The 21,857-nt window shown below is 44.4% G+C and overlaps 1 protein-coding gene across 1 annotated transcript in view; it reads right to left on the reverse strand.

Moving 5' to 3' along the window:
- The window catches only part of PTCH1 (patched 1), a 56,373-nt gene that overhangs the window by 12,601 nt on the left and 21,915 nt on the right, over positions 1 to 21,857 (reverse strand). The window contains exons 6-17 of the mRNA XM_060015003.2: positions 20,397 to 20,595; positions 19,976 to 20,097; positions 19,011 to 19,158; positions 18,048 to 18,179; positions 17,465 to 17,620; positions 16,629 to 16,727; positions 15,997 to 16,122; positions 10,532 to 10,650; positions 9,502 to 9,904; positions 8,554 to 8,863; positions 3,600 to 3,742; positions 1,337 to 1,520 (exon numbers count right to left, since the gene is read on the reverse strand). Of these exons, the coding sequence (XP_059870986.1) occupies positions 1,337 to 1,520; positions 3,600 to 3,742; positions 8,554 to 8,863; positions 9,502 to 9,904; positions 10,532 to 10,650; positions 15,997 to 16,122; positions 16,629 to 16,727; positions 17,465 to 17,620; positions 18,048 to 18,179; positions 19,011 to 19,158; positions 19,976 to 20,097; positions 20,397 to 20,595 (2,141 nt within the window). The remainder of the gene's footprint in view (positions 1 to 1,336; positions 1,521 to 3,599; positions 3,743 to 8,553; positions 8,864 to 9,501; positions 9,905 to 10,531; positions 10,651 to 15,996; positions 16,123 to 16,628; positions 16,728 to 17,464; positions 17,621 to 18,047; positions 18,180 to 19,010; positions 19,159 to 19,975; positions 20,098 to 20,396; positions 20,596 to 21,857) is intronic.

Below are 21,857 nucleotides of genomic sequence, written 5' to 3' on the forward strand. Positions count from 1 at the left end.
GCAATGAGAAGAGAAAGAACTCGGCAAGAAAGTCCACTTACTGCACCTCTTTCAACATGAAGGACACACAATACCAATGATGGTCTTCAGGTCTTTACAGTTTCAATCTTTGGTTTAAGAAATTTTAAACAATGATCAACCTTTGATTTGGGTGTGTGTGTGTGTGTGTGTGTGTGTGTGTGTGTGTGTGTGTGTGTAGGAGGAGCCTGTGATCTGTGTATTGATTTACCCTTAGATTTTAATCTTCTAGAAGCAGTCACTCTTTGGAATGGGTCTAAACAACTTAAGAATTCAATTGTGGGAACATTTTTTTTGTTCAACTGACACAAGTGAAAATACTAAGTTCAAACTGTTTTACTCAATCACTTATGAGAACAAAATAACTCGAAAGTCATGCTTTACTGAGAAAAATGCTTGACTTTCTTATCCTTTTAGTGATCTAACACACTTAAACCTTCCATGCTTCTTTTTTTTAATGCAATGCTAAGTCTTCAGCAGCAGGGGAAGAAATCCTTACACAACAAGCATTTAGTTGCTGCCGTTGTGTGTTCCAGACCCTCTGGGGTCATTCAGTTGACTTGCTAAACATGATTTGCCCTATTATAATCTCAACTATAAATTTTCATTAAGACAAGCCTTGGCTGCTTGCCACAAGGCTCTGAGGTTTAGATACAGGGAAGCACAACCCGCCTGCTCTCCAGCCATGTTCGCAAAGGGACCTGTCTTCTTTCTCACGTCCTCCCTTGGACTCGTACCCAAGGTATACGCTACTAATATCTCTAACCCAAATGCAAATTAAATCCATCCAGAACCACCTTTCAAAGTCGGGGCTGAGAGGTGAAAGGAAGAGGACGCTGTTGTATACAGACTTTTCTGCTCCGGTTTAAACAGCTTTGACAGAGTACAGGTGCTTGGTGGCTTATAGGAATGACCCAACTTGCCAAAAATCCCTTCAACACCAGAGTTGACAAAGTTAAGATAAACATATAATCCCCAGCGATAAAACTCTGCAACAGTAACACAACACTCGACCTGGAGGCGTCCCCAACTTTCACATGGAACAGCTGGCATTAAAGAGAGAGGCCTGGTGGACGTTTTCGAGTCAAAGGCACGAAGGGAGATTACAGACTCTTATTTCTCAGTGTGATAGAGCATGAGTTGCATTCGATTACACATCCTCATCTGTCTCCCAGAGTTTTAAACTAAAAGAAATATATTGTTCTGTTTACACTGTTGAACCCTGAGTAGTGTCGACGGATGAGGGCCGGGACTGAGCCTGGAGGTGTGGCGTGTAAGGAGCCCCACAAGCTTGCAGGCCCAGTGGAAGGCTACTTACTTCTCAGCCTGGTTTCTGGCATGTAGTCGGCTTTGTCGTGGACCCACTCAGGACGGTGAGGCCGGATGTTGGCTTGGGAGGCGGCGTAAGCCACGGGGTCGTTGCTGACCCAAGCGGTCAGGTAGATGTAGAAAGCGTTGGGATTAATGATGCCGTCTGCATCCACCAGGCGCCGTTTAGTGAGCTGCAAAATGGGCAGAGCAGAAGCCTTTCAGAGGGGTGCTTGGGGTACACACACTCCTGCCTAGAGAGAACAGGAGCGGAGCTCTGCACCAGCATTTGCAGCAAAGGAGAGAATGCCCACCGTTTGCAAGTACAGAAAATCCCATCAGAACACCTTTGCTTTCTTTCAAAATGCACTTATCGGAGGATGCAATAACCGGCATGTTTATAACACACACACACACAGTTCTGCAGACGGCCCAGGAATGGACTGAACCAATTAAATCTGAATGCTAAAAGACTGTCTGCTGCCAGGGCGGAGAATGAACAATCTGAAGAAACATATTTATAGGAGAGGAAGGGGGAAAAAAACCTGGCAAGAATCCCCATACACGTCTGTGTGCAGTTAACCTCTGCTGTTAACACTAAAGGAAATGCCACCCAGTAAATGGAGGAGAGCTATAAAAATAAAACAACATCTGTATAAATTTTGCTAACACTAGCCTCCTATGACCTGCGTATTCAAAAAATGCCCATCGCCAGAAAGTGGAAGGGACGGGTGCACAGCCTTGGTCTTTCTTGGAATCTTATTCCGAGAGAGGCGGTCACACATAGTACGCCACATCCTGTGAGGATGCCAGATACTATGCTCCCTCTAAAGTGGGTCTGTGGGCCTTGCATAGGTGAAAGGCATCAGATGACAGATATACAGAGACACACACGTATGTATGCATATACTTTTTCCTGTTTACTTTAGATTGAGAAGCGGGTTCCAATGCTTTCGGTCTTTTTTAACAAAATGAAAACACCAATGACAGAAGTTAATAGAGAAAGAGTGAAGGAAGAAAGGGGAGGAGAGTGAGAGAACTAAATTTTAGGGATCTGGATTCAATTAATCCACAGGATATGTAACAACTGTACGTCTTCAAGCCGTCTCTGGAATTACATAGTACAGCTCACGGCCTCCGTGCACACAGCACGCCCTTCTCCCTCCCAGGCAGAGGAAATGATGTCCGGGGGCCTGGCCCAATCACATTTGTTCCACAGTGTCCCCGGTCCCTAAAACCCAACCCAGCCCCCCCGGGCATCCCCGCTATCTCTCAGACAGACGCCTCTGCCCGCAGCCCTGTCAAACCAGACAGCATGCCCCATGTGGCCATAAAGCACCAAGTTCACACTCCATAATAACTCTGAACAATGTACTTTGTAAATCTGTCACCTTTAATGCCAGCAAAAAAGGGGAGACAATACACAGAGCTGCTAGGAAGATCATTAGCATGACGGTTTTCTGCCTGAAGTAAGCAAGCAAGTAAGCTACAAGGGGAAGCCAGTAGTGGGGCTGGACTCATTTGAAATCTGAAGGGTCCAAACGCCCTCCCCAGCATGCCCAAGGAATCAAAAGGGATATGCCGGAATCCAAGTGTCACAGCCAAGAGGCAAATGCAGCTGGAGAATATGATTACCAAACAGAAACAGCTCTTCTTACTTAGGGGGTAAGCACAACAGTGAGTCCACTCAGATTCCAAGGATTTCCATCTGCCTCGCTGATGAGAGAGCAATCCGTCTGTCCTCCTCTGCCCCTTAGGCCACAGCAATGCAAAGGAATCAAACACAACAAATCTCCTTATCCTTCTATCCTTCCCTAACCCATCCATCTGCGCCAAATTCGATTCTTTCAAATTCTGCTCCCCGATGGATCCACCTTTCCAAGTTTGAATAAAACCAAGACTGACACGGTAACAAGCACAAGAATTCGAAAGAGAACAATGCAACACAGTATGTCTAACATCTGAAAGAGTCTGCATTGCCTCAACTAGACTTTCTTCTGACAATTGCTCTGAAGGTAAGTAACACACTTGTCCCCACTTGACAGATGAGCAAGGTGAGGCTCTCTGGGTTGCCTGCAGTCATCCGATCTGCTGGTGGAATGAAGAGAATTAGAGCCAACTCAATAGTCATCCTTGCTGCCCCCGATGCCTCGGATCTGCAGAGAGCACAGGCTGGGATCGCATGCTGTCAAGCAGTCTTCAGTGGCAGTTGCCCCAAAGCCCTGCTCAACGACGCTCTCCGAAGCTCCCGTGGTATAAGGCAGTGAGCGTACCTGGCTGATGTCGATGGGCTTATCACGGCTGCCGGTTTGCACCAGGAGTTTGTAGGCAAGGACCCCGTCATCTGATCCATTTTTGTAATTGTTTGGCATGATTTTCCCAGTTTCCCAGTCACTGTCAAATGCATCCTGAAGTCCTAGGAAAGGCAAATGTGTGTAATACATTATAACTCTTATCCAGAATGATCCTGGTCCTAACAGGGTGCTCTGAGGACAGCGGAGCGTTTGCCATCAACCCCAAACACTCTGTATTCTAGTTGTATTTGACTTCATGTGACACTGTTAGATTTTTCGTGAATGAACTTCAAGTTGCTGATAATCACTGCCTCAAAGGCAGAAGGGGAGAGTATTCATTTCTAGGAAACAAATACACGTTTTACCTCAAAAAGCCCCCCCCCCCAAACTCCACTTCTTCTCCCCCATGACAAAAGAAAGCAAGAGGGCTGGGTGAGAAAGACACGCCAGGCGCATTCAGTGTTTCGTGCCACTTCAGGTGCTAAGCCATGGGTTCTTCGATACAACCAGAAATTCCACTCAGAGCAGGAAAAACACATTCAAACTCCCAACTTCAAACAGCAACTCAGTTGCTTCTCCAGCCCTGGGTGAGTGAACATGATTCTGTCAATTTGTTCCATCTGTTCGACTTGTGGAGCTAATACAAGCTGTGGGATCGGCTGCCAGGTTGTGTAAAGATCACAGCCGACACCTATTCACTCTGGACTGTTCTCTTCCTCTCTGCCACCCTTCCTCCAAGAGGGGCTGTGGAGGAGAGAGGAGGAGGGATCTTGTGTGCATGTGTGTGCAGGGAAATACCTCACAGGGTAAATTTGGATCATATTGAGAACAGGAAGCCACAGGCCAATAGAAGGAGGCTCTGTGAGAACAGATGACAAACCGCAAGGCCAAGGAGGGGAAGGAAAGAGCTTTCTGGGCTTGGGGGATGGGCGCGCCCACCAGCCCACCACACACAGCTGCGCTTGGCTTCTGTAATCAAAACCATCATTACAGACCTGACGGTTTGGCTACAGCTGTAAAGAGATAAGCGTGTTGGAAGAGAAAACAGGGCCCTGGTGACCCGGCCCTCGGGTCTGAGCAATTGCTGGCTTGCACACACTCTCCTCTGACACCCCCCCCCCGCTCTTCCGTCGCCCTGCTCCCCCAAACCACCTCCCACGTTGAGCTCCCAAGCCCCAGCAGCCCAGGAAGCCACATCTTCTGAACCAGCTGCACGTGCACGGGTTAGACGTGGCCAGTAAGGAGGGAGGAGGGTTTGTTTCATTTCACGACACGCCCCCGTTCCCCGCAACACACGGAACTGGTTCCGTTTGTACTCAAAATAGTTAAGCTCTTGGGGTTTGAAGTTGGGGGGAGAAGGGAACACAGGACTCTCTCTCTCTCTTGTTCTCTCTCTCTGTCCCAACTAAACCTTCCTTCCGACATTGCTGTGGGCGTTGTTTTCACAGGAACAATTTGGGGATGAGGGCCTCGGGCTCGGTGGTGAAAGGCGGCCCTGTTCGGGGAACGTGGAGTGGCCGCGGGGCCGGGCGGGGAGACCACCAGGATGGCTGCGCTCCCCTCTCACACAGACTGTTTTTCATAGCGAGGCATGCATACAACCGTCAGTACTGAACAGATGTTATTTTATTACCTAAAGCCTTTTTTTCCCTGTTTTTGAAAAAAATAAACAGGAGAGAAAAAAACAACCCCTACCAGAAAAGAGGCCTGTTTTGTTTTCCTCACCATAATAGAATTTCCATCACTCTGTGGCCTGTAGGCACTTTAACCCTTTCCTCTTGACCTGCTATCCTGAGGAGCAGAGCTCACGCTTATTGTGAGTGTGGGGCTGTCTAAGCATTTTACATTGATCACCCCTCGTTCAATTCTTAAAACGACCTCATGAGATAACCTACTAGTATGATGGTTCCCACTTTACAGATGAGGCTTGGGAACGTGAAGTCACTTGAGGAAAGTCACCCAGCGGGTAAGTGCTGGAGCTAAGCTTTGAACCCAGGCAGCCTCTTCCAGGGTCAGCTGGAACCACGAATGCTCTGAATCGCCCTGAATGCACTATGGTGCCCAGGAAACAAACATCTGTTGGTAGCAGAGTTAACGTGGGCACCAATGACATCTGGTGGCAAACAGGGGGCCCCAAAAATCTGAGTGCGGTTTTAAGATATTTATACTCTACGACTCTGGGGACACCCTAGAGTGAAACAAGGAAAGAAAGATCTGATCTGGGGAGGTCAACCCTGTTGGCAATTCCACTCAACTCATCACCTGCGCTGCTGGCCCCCTACTCGCCATTCACTCTGCTGGGGGCTTCACGATGAATGAGAAATAATCATTGACTTCACAGAAAAGTTAAGTTCTTTCATAATTAGTGTATTATTTTCTGATGAATTATCAAAAGGCTCAAGGAACAATGGTTTGGCCTAAGTGCACGCACACTATACGGTCTTGACACAAAACAAGGAACAAGGATTTGCTTCTTCCCTTGGCCAAATATTTCACATTCCAACACATGCATACTGTAGGAAAGAACTGTGACGTTTCACTTATTTTATGGCAAAACATGAAAGTTTTAGCTAGAACTTTTTCATTTAAAATATTTTATACTAGAATTTATTTTCTAGTGTGAAGTTCTGAGTTAATTATCTCAACTGCCAATTTTTCTTTGATACAGGACGCTAAAAAGAAAATGCTAATCTAAATTTTATTTGCATATTTCAGTGTGAAATATAAACAAATACCATGTGTACAGTGTGGTTTTTATCTCCAGGGTCACCTTATTTGCATGTATGCTTAAAGGTGACATTGGAGATAATTTCTGTATCACCATTATACATTTTTATGAGTAAATCCCTCCCCCCCCAAACTACTGGAATGTTGCTAAAGACCAATGGGATGACGTGGTTTGTAATGGTCATTCCATTAAAAACTAATGAGGGTCCTATCACTTAGCAACCACACAAAGTGCTTTGAAGGAAAGCTGACTCAAGGATAACTACTTCCTAAGAGGAAATGTTCAAAGACCAAATCAACCACTCAACAGGCCTGAAAAATGTCTAGGCAGCCGGTGGTCCCAGTATCTGGCCATCCCGTGTACACTGCTCTGCCAGACCTTGGTAGAGTCAGATGCAGAGGTCTAGGGCTGGCTGGGACGCCGACCAGTGGGCATGAATGGATCTTACTTGGTCTAGGTGGGTGCTGTTCACTTAGCAATCAAAACATGATTCAAAGGCACCTTTTAAAAAGATTCCCAAGTCCAACTGCTTTAGGTCTTTAAAGGGATGAAAGCATGGGGATAATTTACAATAGGCTATAAAAAGGTTAGCCCTCTGCACTGCCTGGAGACAATGCCCCTCTACCCTCTTCCAAAGCTCCGCCTAACATGCCATATTGAACATTCAAAGGAATGGCCGAAGACACTAAAATCAATTCCAGGATAACCCTTCTTTGCTCAGATACTGGCAGTGCTCTGCAGATCTCTTTGTTATTTGTGGCAAGTTATTTGCATGTCTTTGGCCAAAGGGGGAAAAATGAAAAGCAGGGAATCTCTCAACTTTCTCGTCTTCTTTTGATTCATCATCTGAAAAAAAAAAAAAAAAAAAACCCACTGCTTCCCAAACTACTGTAAAAAAATAAGACTGGGAACAAATTCAAGTTAATCTCACGAGCATGTTAAAAAATAATGTTAATGTCATGTAGTTCTCTTCGCCTTCCTCAGAAAAAGAGGTCAAATCTGGTAACACATGCACGAACAGAATTCTAGGAACACGAGTCAAAGACAGAAACCGTACTGAAGAATTTTCAATCAAATTCAAGTTGTTTACCATTTCATGCAAACTCACAGGGAAATTGGCTGCTTAATCTTTACATACAAGTGTATTGACTTAAGACCAAAAAAGGCACTTAAATTTGTGTTTAAACAAGCCTAATTAAGTGGGAAATTAAGACAATCATTTGGATAACTTAAGCCAAAAAATGTTGGGGCCATAATTATTTGGGTATTTCAGTAAGAGTATTTTTGCTTGAATTGTGTAGATAATTATCTTGATTCTCCACTTTACTTTGCATGTGTCAACACAGAATAAATGAACAGATGTTCTTAGAATCACTGAATACATTCATATTCAGTCAGCAGTTAGGAGCAAGTTGAGGCCGTCTTTCTCTCCAGTCGACTACTATTTCCTAGAAATGTTTCTAAGGGCAAGGTCAGAAGCTAAGAAGGCATTTTAAAGCAGAAATTGATTATTTATGATATACTATGAGATGTGATCAAGCGATTAAGCTTACTCCATATGGTAAGTCAAAAGATGGTCAAAAGACGGAATTTTAAATTATATTCACCAATGATGCAAAACTACTGATGTAGTAAGTTACAACTTGGCAGTGAGTCAGCCTAGAAATTCCATTAACACTTGGATTTCACTTGGTCACCAAACTAGCCACCATTAAAAAAAAAAAAAAAAGTACTAGAAGCATCCAGCTCCGTCTTTTATAACCTACTTTCCCATTTCCTGCTTTAAAATGCCTTTCTCAGCTTCTCACCTTGCTCTTAGAAACATTTCTAGGAAATAGTAGTCGACTGGAGAGAAAGAAGGCCTAAAGTTGCCCCTAACTGCTGACTGAATAGGGATGTATTCAGTGATTCTAAGAACATCTGTTCATTTATCCTGCGTACTCATAAATTCTTACAGAAGTTCCTGAATCGGCCATTTGAACGGTTTGCATCGTTTTATAGGTAAAAACCAGATTTGGGAGCTGCCCCAGAAAGAGTCTATATAAGAATTTTCAGCAACAATTAGAAGTCAGTGAAACATGTCAGCGTTACGTTATCATCTAACACTTTAATAAAGTGAACAAAGGGAACCTGTAGAAGCTGAACACACCAAAGACCAAATGGTGAATGTTTACCAAGGACAAGGGCCCTCCAGCGGCATCTTACCTTGGAGCCAGTCTCTGAAGTAGTGAAGCCACATTTTGGGAAGCTGTTTATTTTCTTCCAACATGACATACTTCACATTACTGAAACTCTTATGAAGGTCGTAAAGTAAGTGCTGGATATTGGGGTAGTCTGCCTTCTGAGTGACTATATACATGTTGTAGAAAGAGAAGTATTTGAACTGTGCAGCAATAAAGTCATATTCTCTAGTTTCCCGAGGCACAATGTCTGTAAGGTCCAGCCCATCACGCACTCGGGTGGTCCCATAAAGGCTGACCCCCAGCAGGCCCAGGAAAAGGAAGATCACCACGACCTGCAACAGAATAAGGGGCCCGAGATCAGACCCGGAGGAACATAACCGACTCTCCCTTGACGAAGATGAGCTGTTTGGTTTATACCTCACTCTTACCATCACACTATCCGGATGTACAGTGTAGGGGTCGTTTTCCCAGAGGAAAAAACATAAAATCATGGTAATTTTGCTTTTTTTTTTTGGCGGTACACAGGCCTCTCACTGCTGTGGCCTCTCCCGTTGCGGAGCACAGGCTCCGGACGCGCAGGCCCAGCGGCCATGGCTCACGGGCCCAGCCGCTGCGCGGCACGAGGGATCTTCCCGGACTGGGGCACGAACCCGTGTCCCCTGCATCGGCAGGCGGACTCTCAACCACTGCGCCACCAGGGAAGCCCGGTAATCGCATTTTTTAAACAAGCTCATTTAGAATAAAATCTTTAAAATGCAAGGAGTTGACGTAAATTGAAAGAAACATTTGCCACATAGAGATGCACTCCTGTAGAAGATGAGCTCATTAAAATGGCCTCGAGCTCTAAATGGACTGACTCGTTAGGAGGCCTGAAATACATCACATCTGAGGAAGCAATCGGATGAATTCCAAAGGCGCCTGCTCTGTTATTTTTTTGCAGACAGTAGGAGTCTTCTGTTTTGGTAATTACCTTGGCTTTTGGTTTCAAGAGGAAAGGGGCATAGTGCTTCTCGGCAAAAGATGAGAGTGTCCACCTGCTGCAGGGGGGCTCAAGGCAGTGGAGGCTAGAGTCAGAGAACTGGGAGAGCAGGTCCCTCGTGGAGCTGGTGCTCTCGGGGCTCTGGCAGCTGAGCGTGTCCTGGGCCACGGTGACGGGTTGCACGGAGATCTCGGAGCGCGGCTCGGCAGTGGTGTAGTACACGTGCGTGTGTGGGTCGTACTCTGTGCGAAGCTGCACCGTGGACTGCATGGTGATCTGGGTTTCGTGGGCGAAGCTGTGGCTGCTGTAGGGGGGCGGGGGGCTGTAGCGGGTGTTATTGTGAGTCTCTGTGTAGGCCTGGGGTTCAACCTGAATCACTCTGCTGACACAGGGGCTGAAAGAGGGGGAAATATGTTGGAATGGTATACCGAAACAGGGAAACGGTGCTTTCATTTCTGCCAATGACTGACATTATTCACTTTACACAGCTCTGACTTAGGAGCAAAACATAGCACGGAACTCCACAAACACCATCCGGTTTATCCATTCGGACACAGACATGAGTCAATCAAAGGAGGCCAAATGGATGGTTGATCCTGAATTTGCCTGACAAAAATCAAGTTACATGCCGATGAACCTCTTAATGCATAATTCCTTTAAAAAAAAAAACCCAAAACCAAACCACCCAAAGGGTGATATGTTTTCCAGATGGTGGTTTTCAACCTTCGTTCTGCCCTAATCCATAGAGATACAACACATTCCCAACAATCAGCAATACTGGTGTGTGGTAAACAACGATCCTGTGTATCACAACCTCGGGGCTGTAAGAATGTTCAGTTGAGGGAGGGGAGAACCCCAGTGACTCCGATGTCCCCCCGAGGAAGCATCCTCTGTCCGTTATCTCCCCTGCGTTCGGCACACTGTTAACTACGCTTCCTTCTAAGTTCACAGACTGAAAATTTCTCTAAACATGACCACTCTGCTCCCAACAAATAAAGGCCACAGGGGCCAGAAAATGTACCTTGTAAAACAGCAGAAAATATCCAATCTCCTGTCCTCACGTCGATACAAATCCATGCTGAGAATTGCAGGAAAAATCAGCAGAACCATAGCAAAATTGAATACCACCACTACAGCCGCCTGGGAGGAAAAAAAAAAAATGTAGAGGTCACTAATACATTTCCTCCCAGTCAGAGGACTGCTTTGAAAATAAAGATGCTTTAAACAAAATCTTTCTTTCACTTTCCTAACTGAGGTGTTTAAGCCTGAAATAGATGCTGGAGTTTCTCATCACTTTGCTTCTCGTCCTTCATTAAGAGACCATTTGATTAGAATAGAGGCCCCCATCATTCCTTTCCATCTCTAATAATTCCATGAGCCCACAGGGTACAAACACAGGAACTAAACTAAACCAAACTGACAAAAGCAGAACAGAGAATATGCTTGAAATGTTTTACTTTAAGATAAAAAGAAACATTTTCCTCTTAGAACATTTCTAAGAGTTCACGTAGCCCTGATTTTACACTTAGAAAATTTATACATAAAGTGGATCGAGTATATCCAAATGTCACCTTTAAAACACAAAATAAAAATTCAAACACGTCCCCCGAGGTTTTTAATAGGCACATTCCAAATAGCCTCTGGAGTAGCCTGTGGGGTGTGCGAGCGCAGTAACATAAAAGGTCAAGGAGAGTTAAGCAGAAATTCCTGTGTGTGATTCTAGTATGCAGAATAAATAAGTACGGATTCAAAAGTCACTCCATAACCTAGAATAAACACAGGGCTAGATTCTGTAGCGCTTTGGCAAATCTCCTGCTGACCTAGTAAAAATTACACAATTGGGCTGTTAATAGGGGAAAGTCAACAGAGGACAGTTGAAAGGGCTCTCCCGTACAGAAAGGCATGGAAGGCAGCAGCATGATGAAAAATGCAACTGGAGTGCTAAGTAACCAAGAAATCATCAGAAAGTTTTTTTGAAAAATAAAAACTCTTACAAGGTTTTTCAAAGAACTGCTTAGTTCTAAAACCTTCTCAAACTGGGTAAACGTTTCAGGGTGAGAAAAGAAAACCCGATTACAACTGGTACCGAACAATACCAGAGGAGAACCTTGCAAAGGTCTCTGGATAGTAATTTGTGAATTTATGCTTGAGGTGAAATAGCAAGCCCAAGTTCCGGAGAGATGCTTTTTTCAATAATTAATTCCCTGTCAAGTCTACAAAACCAAAAAATAACTAAGAGTCTCCTAAAAATGACCCAACCCCTCTCTTCTTCGTCTGCCTTGAAAATTCCTCATCAATTCAAAATATATGAAACATGTTAACTGGCCACTCTAACGTATATAACGTACTTTAAAGACCTGCCTAACATGTTATAAGCAAATCACTATTTCGACTAGAGGATTTATCTAAGAGGCAAATAGAAAAAAGGAAAGTCAGGGCAGCGTATTGGGTACAGAAGACACAAAGATAAATAAGACAAAATCCTGCTCTCAAGGAAAGACACAGCCAGAACTATAAACAAATTACAAGCTAGGCTGACAAATGTAGTAATAGAAGCATGCCAGGGTTCCAGAGTGGCTCAGAGGAGGGGAGCATGCAGGTGGGGGTACACGGGGGTGGGGAGAGTGGCCAGAAAAGGTTTCTTGGGAGATGGAGAAGACAAAAAAGGATTTGGGGAGGACCAGGGAGGAAGGATGCATGGAGGAAATCCGATAGGCCGTGTCTGAGTTTAAAAGCTATGCAGTACTGCTGGGTTTAAAATTCTGTTGAGGGAAGAGAAAGGAGGAGGAGTGATGGGAGGTCAGGTAGTTAAGTTACACACGATCCGTTCGATTCTTACAGCAACCAGGAGGCAGACGTTAGTCCTGCTGTCGACCCTTTACCTAATAAAGACCCGTGGTGCAGAGAGAGGAAGGTCACCTGCCTGAGGCTCCCAGTAAATCGGATTCAAACACAGGCTTGATGGCCTAAGCCCCCAGCCCAGCTGGGACCTGGGAGTTCTCGTTAGATCTGATCACCTCCTGAAGGGACAGACACGGGGGGAGGGTTAGGATTCCTGACCAATCGGAACATAGGGGAGAATGCATCTGCTCCTCAAGGGTTTTCCAGGAAAACTTAATCTTGGGGGGTGGAATCCTGTCAGCTTTTCTTTTTATTACAGTCATGCTTAGAATTCAGGAGTATAATTGCAGACAAGAAACTCTGGGCATCTCATTTTGAACAGAAGTTCCTGAGGATGAGGACAGGGACTGTGAAAAGATAAGCCATGCAGGTGTATACAGGTGGCCCAGATGTTGCGGCCAAAACAACACTGATGCTTTCTGCCATGGCTGGGGAATGTATCTGATACCAACCAGCCTCATCCATCAGAGAAATCTGATGGGCATCTTGCTTGGTCTCTTTGTGGTGGAAATGGAGAAACGAAAGAAGAAACCCAAGGTAGCTTCCCATCTAAACTTACTGTCCAACAGCTTATTACATACATAGGTAGGACATTTACTGATAAGAAAGTTGTAAAACTTCAACATCCTCTAAAGTGCACTGAAATAATAAAAACAAACGGCAAGGATTGCTCAGTAAGCGAGAAGTGTCACTGCTAGAGCAAAGAGCACTTTAAGAAATTTCAAGTAAATGTGAAAAGATGATGGGGATGATCCTGCACCGTCAATCAATTCTAATTGCTGTGCTTTAAGGAAACGTCCCATTCCCCTGCAAAGCATCTATGGGTGGCCCCACTGAGACACTTGCAGAGCAGAGAAGAACTGGCCCTGCCTAGAGGGGCCCTCGTCTAAACCCTCTTACCATTTGGAACAATAAGGCATTCTGTTCGGGGACTTTTCATTGAAGAACAAATACCATTCAGTTACCAGCAAAGCCCCAGTGTAGGGCATTCGTTTTCAAAGAATTATAAACAGTGCCACTGCTTTCTGGTATAGAGGTGGCATTTGGACAGATGGATAGAGATTGACAAGGAGGTTTCTTTGGGAAAGAAATTCTATTTATTTTGGCAAGGTTACAAAATTGGAAAGGCTCCACAAGGAAAAATTTTAACGTGGGTTTATCACTGGACAGAACCATTTTGGATATGTCCTTCTGATGCTTAACCTAGAGTATCCTGAAAATACAAATACAAACGAATACCCAAAGTTACAACTTAACACAGTCACTAACGTAAAGAGAAACTATATAATGGTCAATTTCAAACGTCAATACATTTTAAAGGGAACCAAGTGTAAAATTCCTGATGGCTACTGCAAAAATCATGGCATGCTCTTTTTTCTTAAATTTTCTATTCTTCTTTTTTACTTTTTGTGTTTGTTTACTGAGAATGAGCCAGTATCACAGGAAGCCATTCTCTAGCAAATGAGCACTTCTAGAAGCTGTAGATGCAATTCCTAAAGTGATACTCCAGTGCCTTGGAATAGAAATGCAAAACCAACAGTATTCATTTCATCTCAGTAAGGTGCTTACCTTGGGAGAACTTAGCGTACTGGATTTTCTAAAAGGCGTAAGGAAAACTCATGTAGCTTTTCAGACCACCACACCATAGGATATCATTAAAGGACAGTATGCCTTGATGAATCATCAGTTTGTACTGACAGAGGAGAGGAGAAAATGAGAGAGAGGGACAAGAAGAAAAGAAGGAGCGTGAGGTAAAGCAGATAAAGAACAGCGAGGGAAAAGGCAGGCAGAGAAGGACAGAGGAGGAGGGAGGGTCCCACTGTTAAAAGACTCTAGAACAGTTTCTCAGTACCAGAATCTGCTGTATACGAGACAAGAGCAGGCTATCAAAGGGTGCTGCACACGTGCATGGCTGTGCAAAAGGTGTCCTAAAACTTCAGTTGTACCAATAAATTAGTGGGCATCTTTTATTTACCTTCCGTATTACTGAGCACTTCTTAGATATATTTTCATTTTCTTTGAACTTTGGTCCCACTTTCAGATTTAATGTATTCATTTATTCACTCACTACTTCCATTTCTACTTTCTATATGTTTATAATAAAATGAAAATAAGCTTTTTTTTTTTAGTATTTTTCTTTTTGGGGGGCCTGGTGGTCATAGTGATGGGTACAAAACCTTACAAGAGTAAACAAGTCTAGTGTCCCAAATGCAGTAAGATCACTAGTTGCTTAGGCCTTTATCGGTAATTAGTGAAATAAGATTCATATCTGAAGGCTAGAAAAGAGCCGAGTGTGTTGACAAAAATATAAATAGAAACCTAATCTATGACTTGTCAATTTCTCTTCCTGGTCACAATCCTTAGAACCTTTTGGTGATTAAAAGGAGTAAAGCAGTATGAATAAGCTGGATGGATGTAACAAGAGTTTAAAAAGTGACACCAAAAATAGTTTCCTTTAAAAACCTGGCCATCTCAGGAATTACTATCCCATTGTGAGAGAGGAGGAAGAGGGAAAGCCACTGCTCCTTTAATCTTTCTTGGAAACCAGTTGGAGCTTTAAAATTTGAATTTCATTCACAAAACCTCAATAATATCCTTGAGAAATCAAAACCCTAAACCACTTCAGGCTTAGGAAGACCACGCCACAAACTGGGCAAGTAGCCTCCTTTATCTGCTGCGTTGACCAATTTCAGGATCTCCCACGAGTTTCAAGCAGCTGAAGAGCAATGCCAGTACTTTACACCAAGCACAGAACTGACCATAGCTGCATCCCCAGTCGCGGGAACTCTCCATTCTTACAATTCATGTTAGCTGGCTCTTTGGAAACATATCTCAGAGGCCTCTAGATGTGAAAGGGCCTGGTTTGGAAGGAAAGAACAGAACAACGATGGACCAAATTGCTCTGCGCAAGAAAGGGAGAGGAATTCTGTGTTTTCTTGGGCAGCCTCAGAGTCCGGTAGGGAACCAAAAGGAAGGAGAAGAGGGGCCAGGAAGAACAAGGAAGGAGAGGTGGCAAGTAAGGGCTGGCCAATCCCTCCTCACACAGTGAGGGATCTAACGCTCAATTTTAAGGTATGGCCTGGCCTGGGCTACCCTGCAACCCCATCCTCGTATCCGTGAAGTCTGCTCCGTGCAGCGGCTTTGTGTTGGGGGCTGCTTTAGGGAAATCAAGAGATGGTAGCCAGCAGGGGAAGGGGGTGAGCACAGAAACTGAGAGTGGAGTTTGGAAGCAGGGAAGAACAAGAGCTGGCTGCACCAGGGCCCAATCCTGATTATCTGCAGTACGGGCTTACAGGCGTCCCACATGGAGTGGCCCTGGGCCATGAGGATACCCAGGCCTCAGGCTTCTGAGCTATAGGGCTTTAAAGGAAAGAAAGAATCCTAGAACTTTCTTTCAGAGGGAGTGTCAAGGTTATTGCTTAAAGAAGCATCCAGCCAGAAGAAAGAGTCCCCAAAGCTGGCATGCTGCTTTACTTCACGGTGGTGGTACCGTAAGCACATCACTGGAGAAAAGTAGACCTGGAAGGCTCGCTGCTGAGCGCAGCGCTCACAGATCCCCCCCGGATCTAGTTACTGGAAACTCACCTGCAGGGAGAACGCCCGCAGAGCGGGAATCGGGATCAACGCAGCCATGAAGAAGGCTGTGACGTTGCTGATGGATGTAAGGGCCACGCTGGCTCCCGTGCGCTTGAGACACTCCCCGGTCCTGTCCTAAGGATGAGAAACCACAGTGCTGAGAGCTGCACAGGGCGGAGTCCCCGCAGACCACAGACTGTGTGAAATAAGACAACTGGTAGTTTACAATGCTGACGTGAGGGGATAAGAAAGGGATATCTCTGCCTTTCCCTCTAACAGCAACACTGAAATTCAAGTTTTCAGTGCTATCTACACAGTCATGTATTGTTCATGGTTATTACTATCCAAGGCACAAAGCTGCAAGATAATGATTTAAGTACATTTTTAATATGGTTAAAAAGGGGCAAGGAGAAATGAGAACAAAGTAACCAAAAAACCCAAAGAAACAAACGTGCACTTTGGAACAAGTCTCCTGAGATGCTTTTAACTTACTTCACTTATTTAGAGTCAGTCACGTTGTCATCTGACTTGGGACTGAAATATTTACTGGGCCAGATAGAGAAAAGTGGAAGGACAAACACTCAGGAACAGAGAGGGGCTTCTGCTGTCCTCAAAGGTTTCTTCTTTTGTTTTTCTATTACCTCAAAAGGGATTCTTTTATTCTGTCCCGTTTCACTAAATGCATGCGCCAGAAGGAAGACATCATCCACACCAACGCCAAGAGCAAGAAATGGCAAAACCTGTAGTGAAGACACAGCACAGTGACATGAGACACGTGAGGTCCAGTTCTGAGAATTCTACAAAGCCATTTAAAACACTGCCACCAGCACCCCAAGGAGCTTACCCAAAGGATGGCTTACATGAACTCATGTGAAGAATTTAGTTTTATCTGATAGTTAGACCCCAAAGTCTAGCAGTTGTGGCTCACAGCAGATCTTGTCCATTACTATGTCTAAGCTCCACGTACAATAATTTTTTTAAGTTAACAAATGAGAAGGAATTATACTCCAATAAAGATGTTAAGAAAAAAAAAGTGAGAAGGAATCCATCTCATTTAAAGCAGTGGTTCTCAGAGCGTGATGCCTAGACCAGCAGTGTTGGGAGCTGGCTAGAAATACAAATTCTCCACCCTCACCCCAGATGGACTGCATTAGAAACTCTGGGGATGGGGCCCAGCAATCAGTTTTCACAAACCCGCCAGGTGATGCTAACGCACACTCAAGGTTAAGAACCACTACTCGAATAAATGATCTAAATTCCACCGATAAATGAAGCATCTCTAACTAATCAACAAGCCCATTCAGACCTGCCACTGTCAAGTGGTCCACTTAGAGACAGCACCCCCCTGAGAAATGGGGCATCTTAGTGGAAAAGGCTGGAAGACCCTTTAGGTGACATGGACACACTGGAGGCCAACTGGGCAAGCCCGGAGAGGGGTGTTTGTCAATGAACAGCAGACGGACGGCTCCTTTAGTACCTGAGTTGTTGCAGCATTAAAGGAAATCCCGATCAATGAGCACAGGCCCAATCCTGCAGCCACTGACAGTGCAACCAACAGGACACCAGCCAGCCCCACGGCACCCTGGGACTTGGAGCAGTCCCAGCGCAGCATGGTTAAACAGGCATAGGCAAGCTACAAGCAGAACAGTTGGGCAGGGTGGTGGGGAGGTGAAGGAATGAAGGGGAGTTGGAGGAAGGGGGGAGAGGAGGAAGGGGGAGACACAAAACAAAAGCCAAACATTAGAATGTGTAAAGATTCTAATGTTTTCCCCCACCCATCACCCCAAATCAAAAGGTAGAACTTATTAAATCGAACAACAACAAAAATTTACATTACAGACATCATACGAAATGATACGAGTCAAAGGTGGGCAAACTGCAAATGGTAATAAATGCTTTACACGACCACTTTTTAAACCGTTACGAAGCCGAGCTCTCTCTGTCTTGGGTGCAAGTGTGTGTTAAGAGCAGTTAAAAAGCAGGGGCAGTCATGGAAAGGTAAAAACTAAAAAACAAAACAAAACAAAAACGCCCCCTGGGAGAACCGAATTGATTGTTACCATCAGTAAATAGCCACTGGCCACTCGGATGACGCTGACATCAGAGAAGGACTTGAGGATGTCGTCCAGGGTCGTCGTGGTAAAGGAAAGCACCTTCTGAGTGGAGTTCTGAGCGACGCTTTGATGAACTACCTGCGGTCACAACGCAAGGATAAATTCCCAGATGGGATTAAAGCTACGGTGAGCTTCAAGAGCACAGACCTCTCAGGTGACATGTCCCCTTTACCCAACCCCCACTTTTTTCTGATGCCTTGAAAAGAGCTCTCCATGATTGGGGTTTGAACTTGGACTAACGTTGAAGGACCTGAGCCTGGGACAATGAAGGCTATTGCTAATCAAACGAGAATGTGGTGCTGTGGTGAGCCGGTGAGCCTGCGTAATTGAAGTTTTCTCCGACAGCCTTATTTATGCTATGTCTAAGACTACTATTCTCCTCTCCATAACTCTACAACTGATTTGCGGGCCCATCAGTTCCCCCCTAATCCAAAACAACTCATTCTTAGGGGCACTCCTCCCCCTCTTCATTCGCTGGCCACTTTTAAAAGGTCACATGCAGCTCAGTAGAGGTCACTGCTTGGGAAACAAAGGCCAGCTCCTGTCACATGACCTAACCAAGGGGACTGCAGCTGTGAACAGATTCTATGCCTTGCTAATGTTTTCCAGACACCTTTTTTCGCTAACCAAGTGTTTTTTTTAAACACTGTTATGCCTTAGCTCTGGGGTTCACAATTGGTTACTCAAAATGTTTCAGGGCATCACAATTAGAATTAGCATCACCCAGATAGTGAGATTTTCAATATAAAGAGAAGGAAGAAGTTTTCATCCCCCCAAGTTCTCAGAATTACAATCAGTTTTGAAAATAAATTCTAACGAAAACAATGCTTTAAAACGTTAAAACGAAGTATTTAGTAACTAAGGGGTTTGTACTCAGGTTCAAAGGGCGTCAGAAGGCCACCCATTTACCTCCACATACGTCCTCTGCCAAGCCTCCAGGATGGCTGCTGCCTTGTCCTCGTTCCAGTTGATGTGCGAGACATACTCATAACCCTTGAAGTGTTCGTACATTTGCTTGGGAGTCATTAACTGAAACATGGTCTGCAAGGCGTGGGCGCTGTGATGGGGTGGAAAAGGCACACCATTAGCCTCCCCAGGAAGCAGCTCTCACTGTGCAAAATCCCCACCGAGCACCCCCGACTCACTCGCAGCCATTCTGTCCTACGTGAGCACATGTTTCCATTAAAACGGGACCTGGATGGTTATTTTATTTAATAGATTGATGTACCATATTAAAGGTGTAACCTTACAAACCTTTTACAGATACACCCCCAAATTAAATTAATAGGCAATTTCCTTTCTCAGTTTCTAGTCAACGAAACAGGAAGGGTAGTGGAGTAGATAGCCTGATCAGATATGCTGGGCTCCGCGCTGCTCGCTTGCTTGTGCAGAAATCCCAGACGACAGCTCTCCCAAGGGAGAAATCTCAGACGGAGCGCCTGACACTTGACGGAGCGGAGTCCACAAGTGCACAGAGGATAATTCTCATTTAGCCCTCAGTCGTTGGTCTTTCCCTTGAACAGTCTGTGATGGAGTTCAGCTCATATCATTTAACTCCACATGGTATGACCGATTCCTCTTGCCTACTTTATAGTTGCCCTGATTTTCTACATCACGGGTAGATCTTCTAAAATCCTACAATCACTAACTACAGTCTCAATGAAAATGATAAATCTTGAAAAATTCCCCATAAGGTGCTTTTCTGAGCCGGTCTAGTCCACTAATATTTCCTAATATTCTATTACACCAGACAGCTAGCTAGGGTAACAGTTAAGTATTAATACAAATACACTTGCAGACGTCAGAAGGGAAGTGGTTTCTGAGGAAAGGACAAAAAATAGACGGCTTGGATTTTCCTCCACGTGTTGGATTACCTGACAAGCTTTCCAGTGCTGTTCTTGACTGTGCCACCCACAATCAGTTCCTCCTGCCAGTGCATATACTTTCTGGATAATCCATGACACCCACCATTCAAAACAAGGGCCATATCAAGAGGCTAAAAATAAAGAGACAGCCTCATAATTACAGGAATTAGTAGGCAGGTCACATGCCTTGTTAAAATCCAGTGCATTAAGGGCTTGTTTGTTTCAGTGAGAACATTAATAACGAGGCTAATGAGAGGCGTATGGCAAATCTTACAGCAAAATTTAGCTCTTTAAACAAACTTAGTTCCATAGACCAAAAAAGTCATTGAGAATGCAATCTTAAAAATAAAAATAATAGAACTAAAAATGGGGGCACATGGCAAGTTTCTCTCCCTTCCCCGCCTGAGGAGCAATCAATGGCTGTACTTACTTTGGTTGCATTTTTGTTGGGGGCTGTGGCAGGGCAGTCTGGATCAGCCGGATTGAGGCAGGGCCGGTCCATGTAACCATGACCAACTTCAGCCTTATTCAGCATTTCCTCCCAGCTGTCCACTTGATAGTTTATTTTCTTTAACTCTTCTAGGAATTCCAAAGGGTCAAAGTTTGTCCACTGCAAAGGAGGCTTACCTCTGTGAAAGAAATTAGGAGGCAAGACAATGAAAGAGAGGCTTCCGAGCCCTTAGTAAAATAACAAGACTGAATCTACTGCATCTGGATTGTAGGATGCTTTTCGGGGAAACAACTGTAATTCTGGGACCTTGGCACAAAACCCAAACGCTCCTTTCCAGTATACCTATATGCAAACCTAAGTCAGGAAAATAATTCATGAATGAACATGGCGAACAGAGAGCTTATAAATTAACAAAGGTACCAAAGAATCTTAACTTGCTGATATAGTATATTTAATACCTAACACCCAAATTAGCCAAATGGGTGCTTCTAAGCATAAGACTGAGACCCAAAATTAAGGGGTGGGGGGCGCAGAGGAAATCACAATGTCAAATTAGCACTTGCCAGCCTAATAAATGCTTTGTAAATGTCATCAATCAAAATATTTGATCTCCATTACCTTTAATAATCCCATACTTATGAGCTCTCTCTGACAGCCTGGCAGTCAGCCCCACGAGCCCCCTGCTGCCTCTGCCATCACCGCCATCAAGGCCACTTCCCCCCACACTCACTTTTGAATTTGTGCTGCTGACAGACCAGAAAGGCTTTTGGCTGCCTGTTATGTGGTTCAAACCACACTGTAGCTGCTTAACCAGGCTGAAGTCATTATTCAGAATCTCCCAACCAGAAAACACAAAACCCCTTATTTCCCACCTAAAACTGTACACTGAAGGTCAGGGTATGGCCACTGCAAATTGCTTTTGCAGATATGCGCAAGCTAGGAGAGAAACAATAACCCAAGCACTAACTCTTGCATAATTAACTGAAAATGTCTACACTGATTAACAATTATTCCTTAAATGATGCCGTGTACATAATATTCAACTGCTAAACTGCGAAGCATCCCCTACCATGACCTTCAAAGATAGTGGATTTCCCTCTTAAATGCCATTAATGTGATCCAAAGAAAGGTCAGCATTTCACTTAACAGGAAGATCTTGAACTTCGACATGTACCCACTAATAAATTCTCTCCTTAAAAAATAAGCTAAACCCACGTTAAGTGCTCGGTGTACAAAACTGCAAATATTTTAAAGAGTTAAAAATCACACATACTCTGAAATAATTTGCATTTTATTTGCATATAAATGGGCTGGTAAAAGTGAATGAAATTTAATGATGCCTACAGAACTTTTTTTGAAAAGAGGAGAAACATTCTGCCGAAGTGCCCTCTCCCCCAACTATTCACTCGAAACATGCACATGGAATTTCAATGTTTTTAT

Source organism: Delphinus delphis, chromosome 6 (genome assembly GCF_949987515.2).
Source record: "Delphinus delphis chromosome 6, mDelDel1.2, whole genome shotgun sequence".
In the NCBI taxonomy this organism is placed as follows: domain Eukaryota; kingdom Metazoa; phylum Chordata; class Mammalia; order Artiodactyla; family Delphinidae; genus Delphinus; species Delphinus delphis.